The 21353-nt window shown below is 44.2% G+C and overlaps 1 protein-coding gene across 2 annotated transcripts in view; it reads right to left on the reverse strand.

The window, feature by feature from the left end:
• Positions 1-1333: 1333 nt before the first annotated feature.
• Positions 1334-21353, reverse strand: part of RIOK1 (RIO kinase 1) — a 29842-nt gene continuing 9822 nt past the window's right edge. Inside the window, exons 8-18 of one of the 2 annotated variants that reach the window (XM_074944910.1) lie at positions 20790-20902; positions 20582-20662; positions 16809-16895; positions 15986-16123; positions 14974-15077; positions 11581-11687; positions 10173-10238; positions 8626-8745; positions 6937-6990; positions 5627-5776; positions 1334-4203 (exon numbers count right to left, since the gene is read on the reverse strand). In XM_074944910.1, the coding sequence (XP_074801011.1) occupies positions 4093-4203; positions 5627-5776; positions 6937-6990; positions 8626-8745; positions 10173-10238; positions 11581-11687; positions 14974-15077; positions 15986-16123; positions 16809-16895; positions 20582-20662; positions 20790-20902 (1131 nt within the window). In that variant the 3' untranslated portion in view covers positions 1334-4092. The remainder of the gene's footprint in view (positions 4204-5626; positions 5777-6936; positions 6991-8625; positions 8746-10172; positions 10239-11580; positions 11688-14973; positions 15078-15985; positions 16124-16808; positions 16896-20581; positions 20663-20789; positions 20903-21353) is intronic. The other variant, XM_074944909.1, reaches the window with a different exon arrangement.

Genomic DNA, 21353 nt, shown 5'->3' on the forward strand with positions numbered 1-21353 from the left:
AGTACAAACCTCATTAGCACTTTTAATATATTAACACAGATGGACTGAAACACACTGAAATCCCAAATGTTGGGGTGTTGAAATCCAAACCTGGACTCAACTCCACATTTTGCAAATGGCCCACACCTGAATAATTGGCCAAACCAGCTGTACCAGATTTGAACACCAAGAGTTTTGGCCTATTTGAAATCCAGATCAAAACAAGCTTATTCTTAACAACAATGGGTCTGAACTTGCAGTCCTCATACACATCAAAGACCTCTGGAATATAATGTGTTTGACTTTCATAAAGGCTACAGGATCAAGCTCAATATTTTCACAAATGAATGCAATTAAGAAGTCCCTCCACTATTTAAAAAAAAATACCCCCAAAAAACCCACAAGAGAGTTGTCTTGCTTGAGTTTCCCAAAATGTAGGTGATATTCATTTTGTGTCCAGCATGTATTGAGAAAGAACTTGTACCTCCCTCTAGAGGAAGTAAAAATGATTTCCAATAAAGTTAAATAAAATGTGGAGCAGGACATTATACAGACACTAGGCCAGAGCTCTCTCTTTTCATCTAATGATGCTTTAACACACACGTTCTCAAATTGTGGTCCATGGACCACCAGTGGTCCGAGAGCTCCATTCAGGTGGTCTGTGGCTAGTTCCCTCTAAAGGTGCGTGCCTGGGCAGCCGCACATGAGAGAATGAAGGGCCACCCACCTAATTAGTGGAGCCGGGCAGGCGTGTCTCCACTAATTAGGTGCCTGGACCCTGGAGACGATGCACATGTAAGGTGAGGTGGTGACCTTGGGGGGAAATACAGGGTAGGTGGGAGGGGGAAATGGGGTGAGAAGAGGGGATGGGGGAATTTGGGATGTGCAGGCCTGTGGCAGCCAGAGAAAGAGGTGACTTTCCCCAGCTCCAGGGTTGCGGGTGTCGGAGAGAGATGCCCCCTCCCTCCCAGCCCCAGCTTGGGGGCTGCCACGGCGGCGGAGAGAGGGCACATCCATCACATTAAAAGGTAAGACTACTGATATTTTAATATGAGTTGTGTGCTTTTATCTGTAGAACAAAAAAAAGTTAATTATTAAGTTTTTTATATATATAAACGCTTTTATCCAAAGCGCTTTATAATAGTTAGCTAATGGTACAAACAACATTTGGAAAGATCATTAAGCTGAGACCCTCAGCAATTTTCAAGTGGTCTGCGAAAAAAAAAGTTTGAGAACCACTGCTTTAAAAGAAAGAAGAAACAAAACAAATGAACAAATAAAACTGAGCTTTTAGAAAAAATGTTATACATTTATTAAATTTTAACAAAGCAAAACACCCCAAGAAGTTAACAGTACAGGGATCCTTTGTTTTATTTTTAAAATATATACTGAACTATTTATCATGGTATCAATTTTCTTTTAATCAATTACAAAAAAATAATCTAAGTACTTTATGAGCCCCCTATCACTATTACATCTAAGCAACTAAGGGCCTGATTCTTCCTTCCTTCCCATTTCTGAGCAGAGGGGAGTGAGACAAGTGGTGGGGGTGGAAGATCGGAGTGTGGACTCCCTAGCATGCTTCCCTTTTTTCTGTTACTATTAAATTCTCTCTGCAGCTGCCCTGTAAGGTTCAGGCTCTGCTGATCAGGAATGGGCAGGGAAGGGGAAGTCAGCTGCACTCTGCACAGTATTTCACATCCACAATTTTGCACCCACAATCAATTTTTCAGGTACAAATGCCTGAATTTCATTTCTACCTCCAATGTACCACAAATCAGATAGTTAAGAGGTCCACGTCTACCCTTTGCACATGCATGTGAATGCATTCAGTTGACTGTGGCTGAAAAATTACAGGGCAGGCCAAGGGGTCTTGGAAAGCGTGGGCTTTTGCTTCTCAGAGACCGTATCTTGCAGTATCTTAGGTGTTACTCTTGAATAAGTGACTGATACAAGTACAACAGAGGCGTGTCAGAGCTAGTTTTGCATTCCTTCATCAAAATATTTCAGCGCAGCTAAAAACCTCCCTGTCAACATCTCCTTATGTGCAAAACTGGATTTACTGGCTTCACCATGGAGAACTCATCTGCACTTCTCCACCTTCCAAAGCTGCGCAACAGTTACATAAACAGAGCGTACACCTAATGTGTGAGAGAAGCAGCATGCCAATACCTGGCCCAGTACCGTCTTTATAAATGAGCTGAATTTTGCAAGGCTTGACCAAAGAATACAAATATGTTGTTTAGAATTGCAGTATCAGAGCAATTGCCACACCGCATCAGGCCATGTAAATCCAATATCCACTTCTCTCCAACAGTGGAGAGTGCTGGATTCCTAGGAGTAGAGGAAGGTATTTAAAAAACCAACTAATGAACAACTAATATGCAACAACATGCCCACAGGGGAAAGTTTCTTAAGTCCAGTGGTTGGCTTACATCCTGAAGCATGGGGATAAAGCATCCCTTAATTTTTATCCTAGACAGTGTAACTGTGGATATTCATATTCTGCATGTTTAATCCTCTTGCATACTACTAAGCATTTTGGCCTACCTTTTCAGAAGTGACTAGTGATTTTGAGTGTCCCATGTGAGGTGCCTTAGAGGGGTCTGATTTTCAGAGGACAGGTGCTCAGCAATTTCTAAATATCAGGCTCCGTTACAGTGTCTCAAGTTAAGTACCCAAAATCACTAGTGTCACTTTGACTCAGAGAAGCAAGGGCCTAAATTTTCTAATGGGAGTAGGAGCGGAGGGCACTCAGCACCTTGCAGATCAAGCTCTGGATGGTAAAAATAATACCAGTTTTAAGACCTGATCAAATGTCAAACCAACGTGATGATCATGATCTTATTCATACACAGTGAAATGAAATATGGCTGCTTTTTCATTTTAATTGTTAGCATTATCTACTGATTAAAAACAGTACATAGCACCCTTGTTAGAACCAACCACTTATATCTGTGCTATTCCTTTAGCCATTGGGGAGAACAAAAGCAGCTTATAATTAAATAAGCATCATACTGAAGCTTTTTAGATTTATACTAAATCTGAATAAAACCCATTTCAGAAGTATGCCAGTCACGAAACATTATGCTTATATTCTGAAATATATTCCAGACAACAAATATAACAAAGTTCTGCTTGCATAAGCGGATCCAAAGCCATAATGATTTGAAGCTGCAGTCTTATGTGATGACCTCAGTACAGATGTTCTCACTCAAAATGGAAACATCTGCATGTTAAATTTTACCACTGGAACACCCAATGAGCATTGAAACACAGAAGCAACAGGTATGGAACTGACACAGAAGAATTATTAGAAGCTTAACTACAATTACCACCTCTCAACAGCTTGCAGCCAATTGACATCAACCGTATAAGAAGCATCGTAGATGGGGAAAAGAGTTTTAAGGTGAAGCATTTAAACAGCTACACCAATATTTTCAAAACTTGGGTACCTCAAGTCAGGCACCTAAACCCATATTTAGGCACCTAAATCAGCGGCCTGATTTTCAGAGGTGCTGATCACTCATCGCTCCCATTGACTCCAGCGGGAACTGTAGTCAATTTAGGGAATTTAGCACTTCTCAAAAAAATCACTCATGTTCAGTCCTACTTCCATGGCAGCTGATGGCAGTTTTGCCACTGGTGTTCCGTGAGAGCAGGTGCTTATATATGCACCTACATAAGGACTTGTGCACCTGTATTGCCCCGCCATGTGAAAACACTGACCATGATAAAGTATAACTCAACGTCCATGCTGCTGCTGGGGTTTTCCTTTGTTTTTTAAAGAGAGAAACAAGTATGTGCTTCTCTTTTTTCTGTGCTGGATGAAAATCATAAAAAGCGCCTTCTTCTTGGCAGTCCAAGAAGTGGGAGAATGGCCACCTACGTTGAGGGCTAAAGGCTTTGCACATTTTTACACAGGCACACGAGTCAATCTTCTCCATCAAAAAAGCAATGGTACACGCTGCATCCAGTCAATCACAAGATTGTTAACAATCCACCATCACGGTGAAGTCTATATTTACATAAATAGAATATTTTGTAGCAAAAATAACTGATGGAGACCAATAGTCAGCAACAGCTAACCCTGCCCCCAAGATCAAAGCCACGTTATTTGCCTTTTTTCATTTTTGCTGTCTTCTCTTTTCGCTTCTTTACGTGCTTTGGGATTTTGTTTTTTCTCTTCTCTCTTTGGGCTTCTTTAACCATCTTTTTCCTTTCCTATAAAAAGTGAACAACACTTCATTTACAAGAATGATCCAGAGTGATTGTGAGCAGGTTCCTAACACGTGATATGTTACTGTTAGAAAAGGTGGAGGACAGAAGTTAAGCAATTTTGGCCCAGGCTTTCAAATGCTGTATTAGGAAATTAAATGAACTCCACATTTCTAGAGATGAGACTGAGCCACAAAATCCAGTTTCCAAATTTCAGAGGCGTTTGAAACCAGGAAGTTATGGTGGGAGCAGCTGCCAAACATAGCAGATTACAAAGGGGATGAGAACTCATACTATTTAATTTGTAAACTCCACTCAACACAAATTGTAATAGGAATCTGATGCATGGCTTTCCAATATCCAGGCTGGACTACTGCAATGAACACTTTCATGGACTGCCAAGAGAGACCAATCCATTGCCTGCAAGGAGTTCAGAATGCAGCAACTTGATCATCATCGGAGCTGAAGGGAGGGGATTTGATACCACAACACTATGCAGCAATTTAAGGCAGATGGTGAATGCTATTTTATCTCACTGAAACAGCAGGTGCAATTTAGCTAAACAGAATACAATTCAAACTGGGATCTGACCAATACAATGCGATTAAGTAACATCCCATCCTACAAAAGAGGACAAGGAATGATGGTCAGAAGTGGCCAAGCACTCTCCATTTTACAATCCTAGCCCCAAGAATTTCACCATGGCACGGCCATTGTAGTTCAGATCTTTAGACTCAATTTTAATTATCTCATCTTCGATGACACTTTAATCCTTTTGAACTGCACGGAGTTTTCCTTTCATGCAGTGCCTGGAATGCTGCTGAAGGGTAGGGACACTGTGAAATTCGCTAAGGTCTCTGACCCACTGGAGTGGATCCACTGTGCAGGGTTCAGAAAGCCACAGAGCTGACACTCAGGAAGATTCTATACCTAGTGCTCAGGCAGAGCTGGGCTTCACACCCCAGCTCTACATAAACCCCTATGGATGCAGCCGGGGCCATAGCCACTGGGTCCACAATTATATGAAGCGGGCAAAGGTCATGGCCCCTCTTCCAGCCCAAGAGCTAGAAAACATGCTGTAGAATTGTGCTGTGCCCTGTTCACATCGGATTCTGTTCCCCACATCTCAGGTGGAGTTCCCCACACAAAGCTTATGTATTCTGGCTTGGAGGTGGGTGGGTAAGTGTAGGTTAAATGTTACTGTATAGAAATTACATTAGCAAAACCCAAGAGAGCACTTCAAACAACACTTCATTGGGGACATTCAATCTCTGCTCTCATTTCTCTTAATTAAAATACTTAAAAGAATAAATTAAAAGCGTTTTTGTTCTCACTGAGCAGTAGAAATGTAGAAAAATAGATATATTTGTCACTTGAGTAGTTCCCTGGAGCAGAGAGGGGAAAGTGCATGACTTCCTGGCCAACTAACCTTTTTGTCCATGTCAGCATCAGTCGGTTGATCTTTGGCATGCAGTGGCTCTCCCTGTTCTTTACAGCCTGAGTCAGAGTCATCAGAACTGCCCCCATCTTCTGAATCTGATTCCATCTCCTCTTCTTTTTTTTCAAGGAGGGCAGGGACCTAAAGGAAACACAGAAGGATTTTGTCCCTAACCAAAAGTCAGTGGAACATTAAAAAAAAAAAAAAAAAAAAAAGGACGTAGCATTTAAGTGGTAGAGCCTCCTAGAAAGAAAGCCTTCAGCTAATTTGTGTTTATCCAGTTCTTCACAATCAATGTGCCTCTCGACACTGGTATTAAAATTACAAAAAAGAGAATGAAACAAAATTAATCCACGTTAAAAACAAAGGGTACAGTAAACAATGGAAATACAGCTTGTTGGGGACTTGCTTACAAAACAGTTGCACCGCTACCTCCCCACCACACAGAGTTAAAGTACTATTCAGGTCTGTGGTGTACAGCACACCTTGGTTTTTTTTAAAGAATCATACCAAAGCCAGTTTTAGCAGTGACCCACATGGGCTCTAGCAGTAACAGTCAGGCATCTACAATGCAAAACAGCCCTGTACTTTAATCATACTGGGGAACAAACGTGTTATAACCCGGTCGCTTGACATGGTTATATTTGCATTGTAGACGGGGTCTGCCTAGTGCTGTTTAACTAAGCATGGTTTCCAAAAAAGGAAAAACCCAACCTGGCTCCTACTGTAGCAGGATATCTGCAATCACTTACAGACTGGATAAACATGCTGTACTAATCAGTGTGTTTTTAAAGTACTGCATTGCAACATTTCCATTAGTTAGTACAATGCCCTATTCTGCATAAATGCTCTATGTACAACAATTACAGCACAAGCCACACAAAACATAACACTTGTGAAAATGTAGCATTCTATATAAAGTAAAGTTTTCTGCACTGGGAAATCTCCCCCCCCTTCCTAAATGTAGATCTGGCCATATGTTGTATCTTCCTATACTGACCATCTGGTGGCTCCTGGAGTATTTTTGTTCCTGAGTTACTCCAGCACTGGCTGAGTAATGCAAAGTAATTCCATATACTGCAGCACATGGTATGCAGGTACACAGTGGTGTAAAGATGCGATCTTAGCCCCTGATCTTGCAACTGCCTCTGTGCTGGAAGAACCTGCAGTCAGAACCTTCTGAAATCAGGGGGCTGCCTGCATGGAACCAAATGCAAGACCGGGCCTCATTTAATACTTCTCAGGCACCTTTATGAACAATGAAATTCACTATAGAAGAAAAACTTAACAGGCCATCTTACCTTCTGAACACCTGACAAGTCCTTCTTCAGTCCTGTCACTGTCTGGTAGAGAATCTATACACCGGGATAAATGAAAATCAATTACCCAAAACATCTAGCTGCAAAACTATCATTTTCAACCTGCCAACCAGAGAAAACAGGTGGCTGACTGTACCAGATGTGCCTGTTTTCCAGTACCACCCACAGAGCTCTCTGCGCACAGACAGTAGATTTTGCACATCAGGTTTTAGAAACTAGAGATTCCCTAGGCCTGACCTCCATTTTTTGAGATCAGAGTCTGTTCCCTGTGAATCTTTCGTATGGAGAAACTTCACAACATGTACACGGAAGAGCTGAGAGGGAGAAGGCACAGCTCTCTCCTGTAAAGCCTTAGAAGGGTTTGTCTTATTATCAGCTCACTAGCACTATCATATATACGGCAGTAGTGTACAAGTGTGTTAGACACTGCACAAACACACAAAGACAGAACCCCACCCCACAGAGTTCGCAGTCTAAAATGACAAAACAGAAGAAGGGTGGGGGACAGAGATATGCCGCCCTTATAGACTACGCTGTCTATATTTTGCAAGCAATCTGGTGATTTGGCTTTTTCTTCGCACTACCCAGAATGGGAAGATCATCTAGAAAAGGGACAAATAATACTGTTTCAACGCATGTACACATCCAATATGCTACAATGCATTGATGGCACTTTTTAAAAACAAAAAAAAAACCACAAAGGGAATATTGTGATTGACTTCTTTACTTAAATCATCTCCCTAATTTTCACGTATTAGAATCTTCAGCTATCCAGGTGTTTTTAATTATGTTCTTTTGTCACTCGAGAGGGGATCTGTTTGGAAAGCCTTGTTTTTCTGAGCTAGAATCTGCAACTGTGCATAACATAGGTTTTAAGCACTCAGTCTCTACATTTTGTAACACGTCAGTAAATTGACTTCTCAGACCTTGAGCAAGATCTGCACTATTCATGGAGTAACAGAGGCATCTAACAAGGGCCTGATGGTGAGTGGTATGTGTATACAGGTAGCACAGAAGCTCTGTTATACAGCTCTACTGAAGTAAGGTTGATGGATGAGCACCTGCCTATAGTAGAGTTTTAGCTTTACTTTGGAAAATTGGAAAATATCTAGAGTTTCCAACAGGACAAAGAATGATGGAAAAATAAAAGTTCAGTGATTCCTATTACTAGACTCCAGGCACCATCTTATGTATTTCCACCTTACGCTTCTAGGCAAGCGCAAAAAATAATATAAAATTAAATTTCAAAGGGATGTGGCAGCATTTTAATTCTGTAAAAACAAGTCAGAGGTGAGATCCCTGGGCTGAGATATAACTAAGATCAATGAATTTACACCAGAGATTAATTTGGTCTTTCCCCCCACAATATATGAAGTTTAGTCCATACATAGCTGAAACTGAATCTCAAGTTGATTTGACAGCTACTGCACATCCACTCAGAAAGAGGATGTGATTGTTTGCAACTGATCCCTGACATGCTAGTGTGTCTTTTGAATGCATTCATTCTTGAAGTTTTTGATGGTATACTGCTATAGAACGAGGATTCACCAATACTTCAAAACAAACCCCATTGGTGGTTCTTCCACGAGAATCCACAGCTAATGGTACTGCCTTGGATTGTCTCTCTCTGCCAACTCAAGTTGTTTGTAATGTTTTGGGAAGTCTACTTACATTATCCTGCTGCACGTTTAATGCCATGTCCTCTTCCTTCAATTTCATCATGACATCTACATCCCTCTCGTAGTTTTTAACTTCGGTCAGGGTTCGAGGGATGTAAGCTTTCTTAAATACCTAACAGAGTGAAATGAAACAACATGCAGATTGATTTACGTATAGTCCTGATTATAGGCCTCTTCCTTGGGAATCATCCTGATGGGTGTCTGTGATCAGACAACACCCATAATTTAGAGATCCCACCTCGCTGTCTTTGGCCAGCAGCAGATTGTCTCTTTGTTGTGGTGGGTCCTACACTATGGAGCTCACTCATAACAACATCTTAAGATTTTATAATTAAGGTCTTGATAGCATGACTGCTATTGGCCTCTTTACGACCACCTCCATACATTGCCCCGTCCTCACCATTAATTTGTTTGAATTTTAAGGGGTTTATTTAAAATGTCACACAGAAAGTTTGTGGCAGAGTAGGGAATTGAACCCAGATGTCCTGAGTCCCAGGTCAGTGCCTTAACTACTAGATCACCCTTCCTCTCACAGTACAGGCCCACTTAAATTATATATAAACCAAAACTTCATGTAAATTACAATAGTGGATCTCCTTACACAAGATCAGCTTGCAACAATATAAAGTATGTAACGAGGTTAGGCCCTCTCCTCTGAGGTGCTGAGCACCCACTGAATTCAACAACACAGATGGACATACATGAAGTTCAATTGCCGTCAGTGGGAGCTGAGGGTGCTCAGGACCTCACAGAAGGCACTGCGCACCTCATAGACTGGGCCTTTGGTCTATAAACACACCAGCAGTTAGCTAAGGGACAAAGAGTGACCTGTTTTAAAAGTTCTTATCTGGTACAAAATGCCCCTCAATATACTAAATTCAGGTTTTATTGTAATCCATCACTTTGCTGCTGACAAGTTAAAAGAGTCAAATCAAGACAGTGATTTTGTCTTATGCTCCCATGCTAAACAATACTGTCAGTGAACAACACATCCTCAGTGATGCAAAGAAAACAGACCTATGTTGGCTACTGCTGCATCAGAAATAAGCAGAGAGAAACATTACCATAATTAGAAGATCCAAATCAGAATCTCGGAGAGGGAGCTGGAATTGTTTTTCAGTCAATATGAACAACCGGGGGCAAAAACTATTCACATCTTCACACTGTATGAATCCTCATTTTAGCACATTATTCTTTCAGCCATATTTGCAGAAGCTCAAAGATTTCCCCTTCGTTGCTAGCTGGGTCCCTTGTAATGTCTAAGTTCAAGACCAGTTATAGCCAAGCATGTTGGTCTAGAAAACATCCTAATGACACAGATGATGCTGACCAGAGATTGCAAAGAAGATATCATGAGAAGCGTTTAGATATCATTTAAAGAACCATTTACTATCTGAAAGCCTCTCCGCTTAGCTCAGGATGTATCAGTGTATTAAATGTAACATTCTGGGGATCAGGGTATCAAAGAGGACATTTCAAAAAGTCTTCAAAAAGGGATACTGCAAAGATTCCCTCCTGGCAGAGGAAAAAGATCCTCACCTCCTCATCCACATTATCTTGACTGGACCTTTCTTCCTCTGTTCTTTGGGTTGCTATTTCCATCACCTACAGCAATATGAAATGCAATACAAAATCATCACTCTTCACAATCCAGTCCCTCATGCTGGATAATAATTCATCTAGCTGTTCCTACCTATATTTCCCCACCTCCACTTCATTTGCTGGGAAACTGTTCTCTCTCACTCATGTAAAACACTCCAGCTTTTCATACCACAATGCCTTTAGTGACCCCTAACGGTGCTGAAAACTTCTGCACGGCACACCCACTTAAATCCCACTCCTGGCTACTGATCTACTTAATGAGAGCAAAAAAACTTTCCCTCCAATCCTGCCAATCCAAACACAGAGCCAAATAATGGCTGTCCCTACACCAGTGTGGGATAACAGGGCACAGGGAGCCTCTGTCTGCTGCTCATGCTCTCACACCGGAGGCTGCCACACTCCGCAGATGCAGAGTTGCTGCCAGCAGCACTGAATAGCCAGAGGAGCATGCATGAGCAAGATGGGAGTATTGTAGCCACGTCTACTCCCTCCAGCCCAGTGTACCGGCGAATAGCGAAAAGCTGTGCAAGTGTTTATGGGCTGCTTGGAAGCACTTGCCCACTACCCAGCGTTCCAGTTTGGGGCAGGAATAATGTCTCCTGTCACCCAATTCCCAACATGGCTGAGGTCAGGATACGGGAGTCTTAATTTGATCCTTCACCATCGTTGTTGCTTTGACTACCCGAGCTGGGATTTACCGCAACAGCTAATTGGTAAAGGAGAATGCAACGTGGTTGCTGGGGCTGATGACACACCGAAGGGACTGCTAGAGCTAGGGGGCTGGAAAGCGATCATCTATTCACTAGCATCCCAAGGGGCAACAACTGAATCCCAGCTGACTTTAAACGCACCCCTGCTTGAGTCAGAACAAGACTCAACAGACACAGAGGGAACGGGAAGAGAGCAATGGTGGATAACTGAGACCAGCCTGAAGTATTCCAGGTGTGGGGCCTAGAGCCAGCATACCCCCCTCCTCCTAGAATAGGCAGGTTCCTTTCATCTTCTGGACCAATCAGCATTTAGCTGGTGATGCTGGGTATTTTAGGGTGGGGTGTAAGCCTCCCTCATTCCACTCAAACCCATTTACCCCCAAGTCCACCTCACTCGTCCCGCTCATACGCCCCACCCCACACAAACATGGAAGGGAGGTGTGGATAAGTTCCCACGGCTTACATGTATTGATGTTAAAACATTTCTATATTTTTTTTAAATTGCTGCCTCATTATACAATGCACAATCTTTACTGCAGAAGCATCGTTGTGGGATAAACAGGACAGATGAGCTTGAACCAGATCTTATTTTACTCCTTAAATCTTCTTACATAAGCAGGAACTTCAAGTCTGACCTTTGAGAGATAAGCATCCAAGTTGTTGCTTGTGATAGAAGGATCTGTAATAAACTCAAAGAGCTCTCTGACAGTCATCACTGCAACACTGTACTTCCAGAAAAAGTCTGCCAGGAAGCGGGGAAAAAAAACAAAGATAGAATGATTCAAGTTCACTTTATGCTTCTACACCACTGAAGTGATAGTAAATACAGAATAATGGTTCTATGAATTGAGGAAATTCCCTACAAGGTTTGCAGAATCCCACCAGGTGTAGTTATCAGAAAACTCTTGGTCACCCAAAGCCCAAGTTGCCCACCTTTCAGATACAACAAATGCTGAATGAAGCAAGCAAATTCAAAGCCCAATCCCAGTTCCTCTTGAAGTTAAGGGCAAAAGTCCAATTGACTTCAGTGAAAGCCAAATGCGACCAGGAAACAAGCGAAAAGCAGGAGGGTGGAAGGGAAGGCTTCATAAAGGATCAAGCTGTTGCAGTACATTGAGATTAAACTTTGCAGATGTCAATCAGTGAAATTTGCAGTTCTGGAATTTCTACAGATGAGAATCAAAGGTGTGCCCTGAGGTACAGTTAAGATCTATTTAAATTTCATTCATGGGGGGACAATATGGTGCACATCTTAGGCCAGGGGTCAGCAACCTTTCAGAAGTGTGCCGAGTCTTCATTTATTCACTTTAATTTAAGGTTTCGCGTGCCAGTAATACATTTTAACTTTTTTAGAAGGTCTCTCTCTGTAAGTCTATATATTATATAACTAAACTATTGTTGTATGTAAAGTAATCAAGGTTTTCAAAAAAGTTTAAGAAGCTTCATTTAAAATTAAATTAAAATGCTGATCTTACGCCCCCAGCCCGCTCAGCCCGCTGCCAGCCTGGGGTTCCGTTCACCTAGGCCGGCAGCAGGCCGAGTGGGGCCCTGGCTGGCAAGGGGCCGGCAGCCAGAAACCCAGACTGGCAGCGGGCTGAGCGGGGCCAACAGCTGGGACCCCAGACCAGCAGTGGGCTGAGTGGCTCAGCCCACTGCCACTCAACTCGCTGCTGGTTTGGGGTTCCGTCCACCAGCTCCTGCCAGCCAGGGTCCCGGCTGCTGGCCCCGCTCAGCCCGCTGCTGGTCTGGGATCCCGGCCCTGCCCACATAGAGTGGGTACCTACCTTCTCCCTGGTTCTAGCCCGTTCTCTTCCTCTCTCTCTCTGCACTGAGCTGAGGGTGGGAGTGCACTGAGCACAGGGCTGGGGGTGAAGGAGCAGACTGGGGGGGTGGGGTGTAGGTCTGGCCAAGAGCTAGAATGAGGGAGGGGGCTCAGGGTTGGGGGTAAGAGGTTTGGGTGTGGAGTGCTTACCTGGCCAGCTCCCATTTGGTGCAAGGGGTGCAGGTGGGAATGTGTGTGTGTGTGGGGGGCGGATGCAGGAGCTCCCATTTGGTGCTCAGGGTGGGGGTGGGAATGTGGGAGGTGCAAGAGTCAGGGCAGAGGGCTGGGGGCGTGTGAGGTGGGTGCAGGAGTCAGGGCAGAGGGCTAGGGGCATGTGTGGGGGGTGCTGGAGTCAGGGCTGGCGTCATGGGGGAGTGCAGGGGTCAGGGCTGGGGTGTGTATGAGGGGGTGCAGGGGTCAGAGCAGAGGGCTGGGGTGTGGGCTAGGGTCCTGAGGGTGCTCCCCAGCCCCCTGCCCAGAGCTGCTCAAGACATGGGGCTGGAGGGGATATGCCCAACCCCCTTCCCCACCTCTTCTCTGCCTCCTCCTGGAGCAGCTAGCCCGCTGCGGCTCCACATCTCCCCCTCCCCTGCAAGGGCCATCAGCTGATTGCGGCAGGGAGGGAGAGGAGGAGGGGCGGGAACCCAGCATGGTGGGGGAGAGGGGAGCTTGCCTGCCCTGCAGCAGCAGCCGACAGAACCAAGCTTCAGTGTGTGGGGGGGGGGGGGGCCCGCGGCGGCGGGTGTGTGTAGAAGAGCAGGCCGGGACGGGCAGGGTTTGTAATAGCACACTGTTGCCCGCTGGGGTCCCGGCCACCAGCCCCACTCAGCCCACTGCCGGCCTGGGTTCGGCAGCTGGCTGAGCGAGGCCGGCGGCTGGGACACAGCAGGCAGTAGCGTGCCATTAAAAATCAGCTCGCGTGCCGTCTTTGGCACGCATGCCATAGGTTGCCAACCCCTGTCTTACGCTAACGGCCATTCTTTGATACTCACACCCAGCAGGCTTAAGATACCAATCCTAACTAAATCTGAAGGTTGACAGAGAAAATAAGGTTCCATATCCAAGTAAACACCAAAGGCACTCCATGGGATATTTAGCTGAATAGTCTCTAATGCTAATGTTCTCTGTGGATAAACCAACATAGCATCCCTGAGAAATGAATTAGAAAGACAGAACAAAAGGTAAGCCTGGAAGCAGTCCAGGTGGCTCTCAGAGCCGAGGGACAGAACACATGGCATCTAAGATCACTGTCATGGAGAAATGCTCTTGCAAGTTCTATAGTAGACAAAGTAAACACCAGTGTGGAAGTGATAGAGCAGAGAACTGGGATGACAAAGAGCAGCCCAAGAAACTTCCAAAGTCACGTGGCACTTAGAGAAAGCAAACTGAACAATGTAGAGAAGAAAGATTACAGATAATAGGAGGAAATATTCACAAACCCATGGAACACAAGAGGGATAAGACATTACTAGTTCACTGGCTCTCAAGCAATATGTGACATCAAAATGTGAGTTCTGTTTTATGGATTTTTCCTTTTTCTTAAATAAAGATTTCAGTAAGGAAGACAATGTTTACAAAGAGACACCGATTTCTTGCCGCCCAGAGCAAAATGCAGACCAGAGTTGTCCATACCTCTGCTATGAAGACAATGATTTCAATATTTTTAAATAAAATACTGATTGAGGGTGCTCACTGCATCTTGCTGAACTAGATATAAAATGTTAGTATAGTCCTTTAACAACAGATCACCAAGGGCCCCAAACCTGTAACCTGCTCTGCACAGGTGCAAAGGACTAACATGATCAAACCAAGAGCAACTTCTTGTTGACTAAGAAGTTCTGTACTTGATTTGTAATCACTGAACAAAACAGATCTGTAGTCTGTATGTTCTCTGCCGTAACAGCAGGTAGATATTTCCTTTGTTGTAATATAAGAAATTGTGTGAACTCGGTTTTCCTTAGACTAGCCGAGAACATAAGCTCAGATGTAACTGAATTTGCGTGACCTACTCTACTTTGGCTGTACTTTGCGTAGCATAGTTTGTTGGCTTCCTAACGAAACTTATACACATCCTAAGATGACGTGCATTTTAACTAACTCCATCCTGTTCTACATCCAGTGTCAGTCTGAGGAATACAAGGAAGTACACAGTTAACCTTCCTAAAGGAATGAGCTATTAGAAGGAGTTGAACTACTGCCCACTCACCATTGATATTGGCACAGTCCTTCCGCAGAAATTCTAATGCATGTGGGTGGTCATGCTCCACCGACTGAGACACATCAATGATGTACACCTCTCCACCGTGGTATCTGGAGATGCAGCAAGGGAAAAGCAGATTTTATTTTATTTTATTTTTTTAAATCCCACCATTTGAGAAAATGATTCAAGTTTTGGGGGCCTGACACTAAAGTTTTGCTAGGGACACGTTCCATATAATAGTTGTTTTCAGTTATACTATTGCACGTTATTTGAGAGAACAATCCTGGTGAACACAACAAGCAATTTTAGAACAATGAATTAAAATAGCTTACTTGTTTATTCATCAGCTGATGGAAAAAAAACCTCACTGAATAACCTACTCAGGGAAGTATTTTGCAAGCTAAATTATCTGAGAGAGATTTGGGATGAAATCCATATAATAATCAGGTAAATTACAAAGCAGAGATGAAAGGAAGATACTGCCCTCCCATAGGAGCATATTAGTACACCTCTACCCCAATATAACGCGACCCGATATAACATGAATTCGGATATAACGCGGTAAAGCAGCGCTCTGGGGGGCGGGGCTGCGCACTCCAGCGGATCAGCACGTCAGCCTCCGACACGCTGCTCTGAGCGGCGTGTTAAGCGTGTCGGGCCGGGGCCGAGGGGTTGGATAAGGGGCAGGGGGTCTCGGGGGGCGGTCAGGGGACAGGGGTGTTGGATAGGGCATGGGAGTTCCGGGGGGCCTGTCCGGAGGCAGGGGTGTGGATAGGGGTCGGGGCAGTTGGATGGGTCGGGGGTTCTGAGGGGTCAGTCAGGGGGCAGGAAGTGACTATGAATAATGGAAATGCTCGAGGCCAAAGCAAGTTCGATATAACGTGGTAAGATTTTTTGGCTCCTGAGGACCGCGTTATATCAGGGTAGAGGTATACTGAATAGCTCTACATATTATGAGAGAAGCCACCAATGCCTACATTTTAGATGTTAAAATACAGAGCAAGGTTTAAAAACATACAGCATATTAAATTCACTGAGATCTGCATGAACAAGTTTGGCATCCTGGTACATTCTTCTCATGTACTGTATGATCTGTAGATACAACTCCCGGGCTTTTGAGTCAGATAACTGAGCGTTTTTCAACAGAGGAGCAGGCCTTGGATTTAAAAAAAAAAAAACACAACAAAAACCAGAATAAATTCTCCCATTTTACACCAGCTGTATAGTCCCTTCACCACAACACTTGATCCCTTTTAATTCAGTAAATGGAAAGACCTCAGTGATTTACTCAAACACTTGACCACCTCCACAGCTAATATAAATATTTATTGCGCCACTGTAGAAAGTGGAACTATGTTTTACACCAGCTGAAGAACTAGACCACAACATTATAAATATTAAATATTTACACTAGAAAATGCTGAATTAACACTTGTGGGCATCGCTAATGAACTTTCCAACTAGAGCATTAACACATCACGACCTGAGCTTTGAAGTTTATTTTAAATTTCTAGAACATATAATCCTAACCATCCGTATTCTATGAAGTATAAAAATGCCCATGCAGATCCAGTTACAGAACTGGGGCCTTAATTTCTAGCTAATGCAGACTATTTGCTCATTCCTTGCATGGATAAGGCTTTGGAATCAGGCAGACCCTCTGCACCAGGAGCTGGGAGGGATCTTGATATTTTATATCTCATTTATACACCAGAGCAATGTACTCAATTAATCACCAGCCTCCGCCATCAAATAAGCAAATTCAACAGATTTTTTTTTAATTCACCTTTGTTCAAGCCTATCGATAAAGAAGTTCTCATTGATTTTCTGAGGATACTTACATGTCATCTTTACCGATAAAACTCATGACAAGTACATGACTTCTTAGCATAATTGGCTCTGGGCAAGGTATTTGTGCTGTATTCAACCTGTAACATTACAACAAAAAACCCATAACTACCTATAAAAAAATAAATGCAATCTATTATTATAATTTGTATTAGGGTAGTGCCGAGGGACACCAATTAAGTTTGGAACCCCTCTGTTGTAGGTGCTGTACAGAGTAACAGACAGTCCCTGTCCCAAAGGGCTTACATTCTAAATATACAAAGAGAAGTATCATTATCCCCATTTTACAGATGGGAAATGGACACACAGAGAGAAGGTCTAAGGTTGAACAGGAAGTCTGTGGCAAACCTGAAAAGTGAGCCCACACCTCCTGAGTCCCAGTCTGGTGTCTTAATCATAAGACCATAAATCAGACCTCCTGACAGTCCTGGGTTTTGCAGGACTGTCATGCTTTGACCCCCTAAGCCCCTTGTCCAGGTTGAAGGGCAGTTTGGCCCGGCCCACTGTTTGAGAGGGCTCCCAAACTGAGTGGCACTGAGTCCTGCGTTAACCACTTGGAATGTGAGAAGGTATGTCATAAATGTCCAGTGTTGTCCACACTGTGGCAATGCACGCTATGGGGCTGTGAGTTCTGAAGCACACTATCGTATTGCACACTAATTGGTCCGTATAGACCCTGCTGGTTAGCACTAAAAGTTCCATAGCACACATTAAACTTTTAGTGTGCACCAGCAGGATCTACATGGACCAATTAGTGTGCCACACATTGGTGTGCTTTAGAAATCACACCCCTGCAGTGCACTGCTGCACCCTGTAGATATACCCTTAATTACATATATTTTTGTTAAGCTAAATTGCCCCATACACCCCACCTCCCACTATCCAGCTGCATCAGCCAGTCTCTCTCTCTGTTGCTGACCACGTGTTTCATCCTTATCCCACCCTCCGCTCCCCAGACAGACAGATGCCTCCATTAGCAACAACTGGTCAAGAGTTGTTGACATAACTGTGATTTTTTTCCCCACAAAAAGATGAAATAATAAAAGATTCCCTGAGATGGTGACTGTGTAACTGATACTCTGCAAAGGCAACCGTCTCCCCTGTCCCAGGTGTCCTTTGCAGCTCTACTCTCTTCCCCGATGGAAGGGTGGGGATGTTAGGAGGGTCTGTGCAGTGGGGACCGACTTTACCCTGCAATAAAATGGCATTAACACTGCCCATTAGTGGAAAGCAATGCACCCATCAGTCAGTGTTCTACCATAGAGTGTGATGCGGTTGGGTCAGCAAAGGTCACAGTGTTTCAACAGGGAATAAATAATACTTTGCACTTCTGGCTCCCCATTTACATGGGGAAACTGACCATGTTCTGACATCATTTTCAATGGTGGGTGTGGGACATAAGTGGATCCATTCCCCCAGCCAGGATCTGGGACACAGCAGCTGTCTGAGAGGGCAGGGCATGAGGAGGACTCCTGTATCCAGCTGAGAAGGCAGAAGGCATGGAATGGAATCCCAGAGCTGGGGCTTGGGCAGGAAGAGGAATAAGGACCCCACACCAAGCAGTGCAAGGAAGGAGGACCCCAAGAGACTGTGCCATGGAATCATGCCAAGGAGGAGGAGGGGACTTGAAGAGGAAGAACGATCAGCATGCAGGCAGAGCCTAACAATTATGCCCTGTCATGGCTGTCACAGGTTGAGAGAGGGGATAATAAAGCTCCCTTGTGTGTGTGTGTGTGTTGGAGGGCTGTCTCCCATGGGTTGTTCCCCAGTCCTGGGAGGTACATTGGTGCAGTGGCTGGAATTCTCTGCTGTTTCACTCCTGAAACAGACAGCACTAAAAAGACTCCCACCCTCTATCGCGGCTTTGTGAGTGACACTATGAGTCATGGGGGATTATATGGGAGATCAGGTTCCAAACATCTTGTTCCTCCATAACTGAGGACCGGATCTGAGGCAGATTAAAATCAGAACCCACCTTTTGTACCTGTGGGGGCACCTGGGACAAGCAGGAGCTCAACAGAACAGCTACCATCAAATGATCCACCCCCAGCTGGCACCGGTTTATTGGCTAGCTCTCTAGCTTGCCTGATTCTCTCCTCCCTGAGACCCCACTACACACGCAGAAACCACTGATCCTAGTGGAAAGAGGCCACGTCGTCGTCTCTCCTTGAGTTTCAGCAGGTTTCACATTGTGCAGGTGTGGAAATGCTGGAGATTTAGATCCATGTCCCTCATCACCAAGATTTTTCAAAGATACGTGAGTGAGGAGAACAAGGCCTATTGAAAAGTTAATGAGACTTTTGCTCCTAACTCACTTAGACACTTTCCAAAAATCCCACACTAAATCTAGTGGGAAGACAGTGGGTCTGTAAAAGGAAGCGGTGACTGATGCCTCCCCGGGGAGGGCAGGGTGCCAGAATCACTCAAAAAAGTAATTGTTTGACCCTTGCTGGAGAATCACCCAAGACACTGACAATATCTCCTGTGATCACCTTGTTTCTCACCCTACTATTCTGGGGAAGGTTTTAACCAAACAGCCTTGGCAACACCCAGAGTCTTCAGATTCCCTGGCTCCCAGGCAGTCTGGTTTCTGCCCTGTTTATGGGACAGGCACTGGTCTTCATTGATGTCAACATGGTGATGAACAACAATCACATCCGTGCTGATTCTTTTGAGGCTTAACCCAAAACCCATTAAAACCAATAGGAGTCTTTCCATTCACCTTCACAGGCTTTGGATCAGACCCTTAAATTCATCAGCGCCTCTGATCCCAGTGACCATGAGGGGCTCACACTTCTGCAGACCCTGGCAAGGATAAACAGTCATCCTGCAGCATTTCTGCTCTTTCCTCTCCTAGAGGGCCAGACTGCAGTGATGAACAATTGCTCCTCTGCCCTGCGGGATCTCTTGTGTGAAGTGCAAAAAAACATGGTTCTGCCACCTCTCCTGTTCACTGTGTTTGTGAGGGAACGAGGTGACATAGTGAGCTCTGTAGTGATGTCACTGCCTGCCTGTCACTTAAAAACATCACAATAGGGATGTGCATTAAAAACAGATTTGTTTGGGGAAATGCAATTTAGGGCTTTCCATCGAAGTCTAACTAATAGGTGGCTACAGTATGAATGAGCTAGTCACAGCATGACACAAAGACAGGGTGGATTTCAAAGCTTAATGTCATGTGCCAGATCCTGATTGTCCGATTCCATTGGGAATCTCGTCTGAATAAGGATTGCAGGATTTGGCCCATCGTACAATCCATGCACACTAAGATGGGGAACTTAAGTGTAAATGGAAATATTTAGCCTAATATAGAAAAAGTAAAGTAGTGTTTTAGGAACAGAGACAATACAACAGCTGGTGCGATGTAGACCCTGATCCTGCATGGACAGTGGACGGGGGGATAGCTGTGTTTGTGTGGAGCCTGCTCAGATCACTGAGGCTGTGCGTGGGTGCGGCAGTCTGCCCAAGTGCTGTTAATGCAGAAGAAACACCTTAGACACATCAGGCTGGGAATCTTGCTGCTTAGCAGTATTGGGGAAATCTTTTCAACGTTCCTTATTAACAGCGTATGAATGAACAACGCCCCCAAATAAACAGGTGGGGAATTGGTGACAGCCCTGAAGGCCGTGATATCTCATCCCACCAATTTTCCACACAGATACCACACAGGGGACACTGAGCAGCAGCCAGCACACACTTACGTTCATTCCCACCAGCAATGGAATGCACAAGTCATGTCTGCACCAAAGTTAAACAGAAAAATCACCTTATTAAATTCCTCATCTCTTTTTCTGCCCATGTCTTCACCATTTTCCTCGGGTTTCCTTTACAATATCCATGACGAAATCTTAAAAACAAGCACACCACAGAGACTTAAACATTTATAGAATATTTGTGACAAAAATTAAGAGCAATCTGTAGGTAAATGCACAGTTAGAGGTTTGCTGTCATTAAAGAAAAGAACTTCAACTCACCTGAATTCCCCACTCACATACTTATCCCGATCTTTAAACATCAAAATAGAGGTTTTATAAATCTTTATTGCTCTGTTCTCTCCATTCACTGTACTGGCGTGATAGACGTTAGCCTATAAGTGTGAAGGTAAGAGAAACAATATTAACGTTCTGGGAATAGTTTAAGTACTGAGAAGTTTGCTCATGTATCAAATACTGTCAAGAACACCATTTTTTAGGAGAGAAATTAAACCTTTGGGATTTGTCACAGGGTGACTAACCCTTTAAAGGGAAATGGGTCTGAATCCCACCTATGACACAGCTAACTCTCCTTCGCAGAGAGGTGACCCAATCAGGCCTCTGGTGTAGAGAAGGGAGAGACTTTGGGTAAGGCAGAGATCTGAGCCTGCGCAGCTGCAGAAAGCAAGACAGCTCCTGCTGGAGACCTTGAGACCGCAGGGGAAGGTTGTTTGCACGCTTCCTGGTGGTATGTCCGGGCCTCCAAGCCCTGGAGAAAGGTGGGAAAACTGCACTCCAGCAGAAATGCCCTGGAGGAAGGACTGTTAAGATGGTTTTGTTCTGAAT

Source organism: Natator depressus, chromosome 2 (assembly GCF_965152275.1).
Source record: "Natator depressus isolate rNatDep1 chromosome 2, rNatDep2.hap1, whole genome shotgun sequence".
Classification (NCBI taxonomy): Eukaryota; Metazoa; Chordata; order Testudines; family Cheloniidae; genus Natator; species Natator depressus.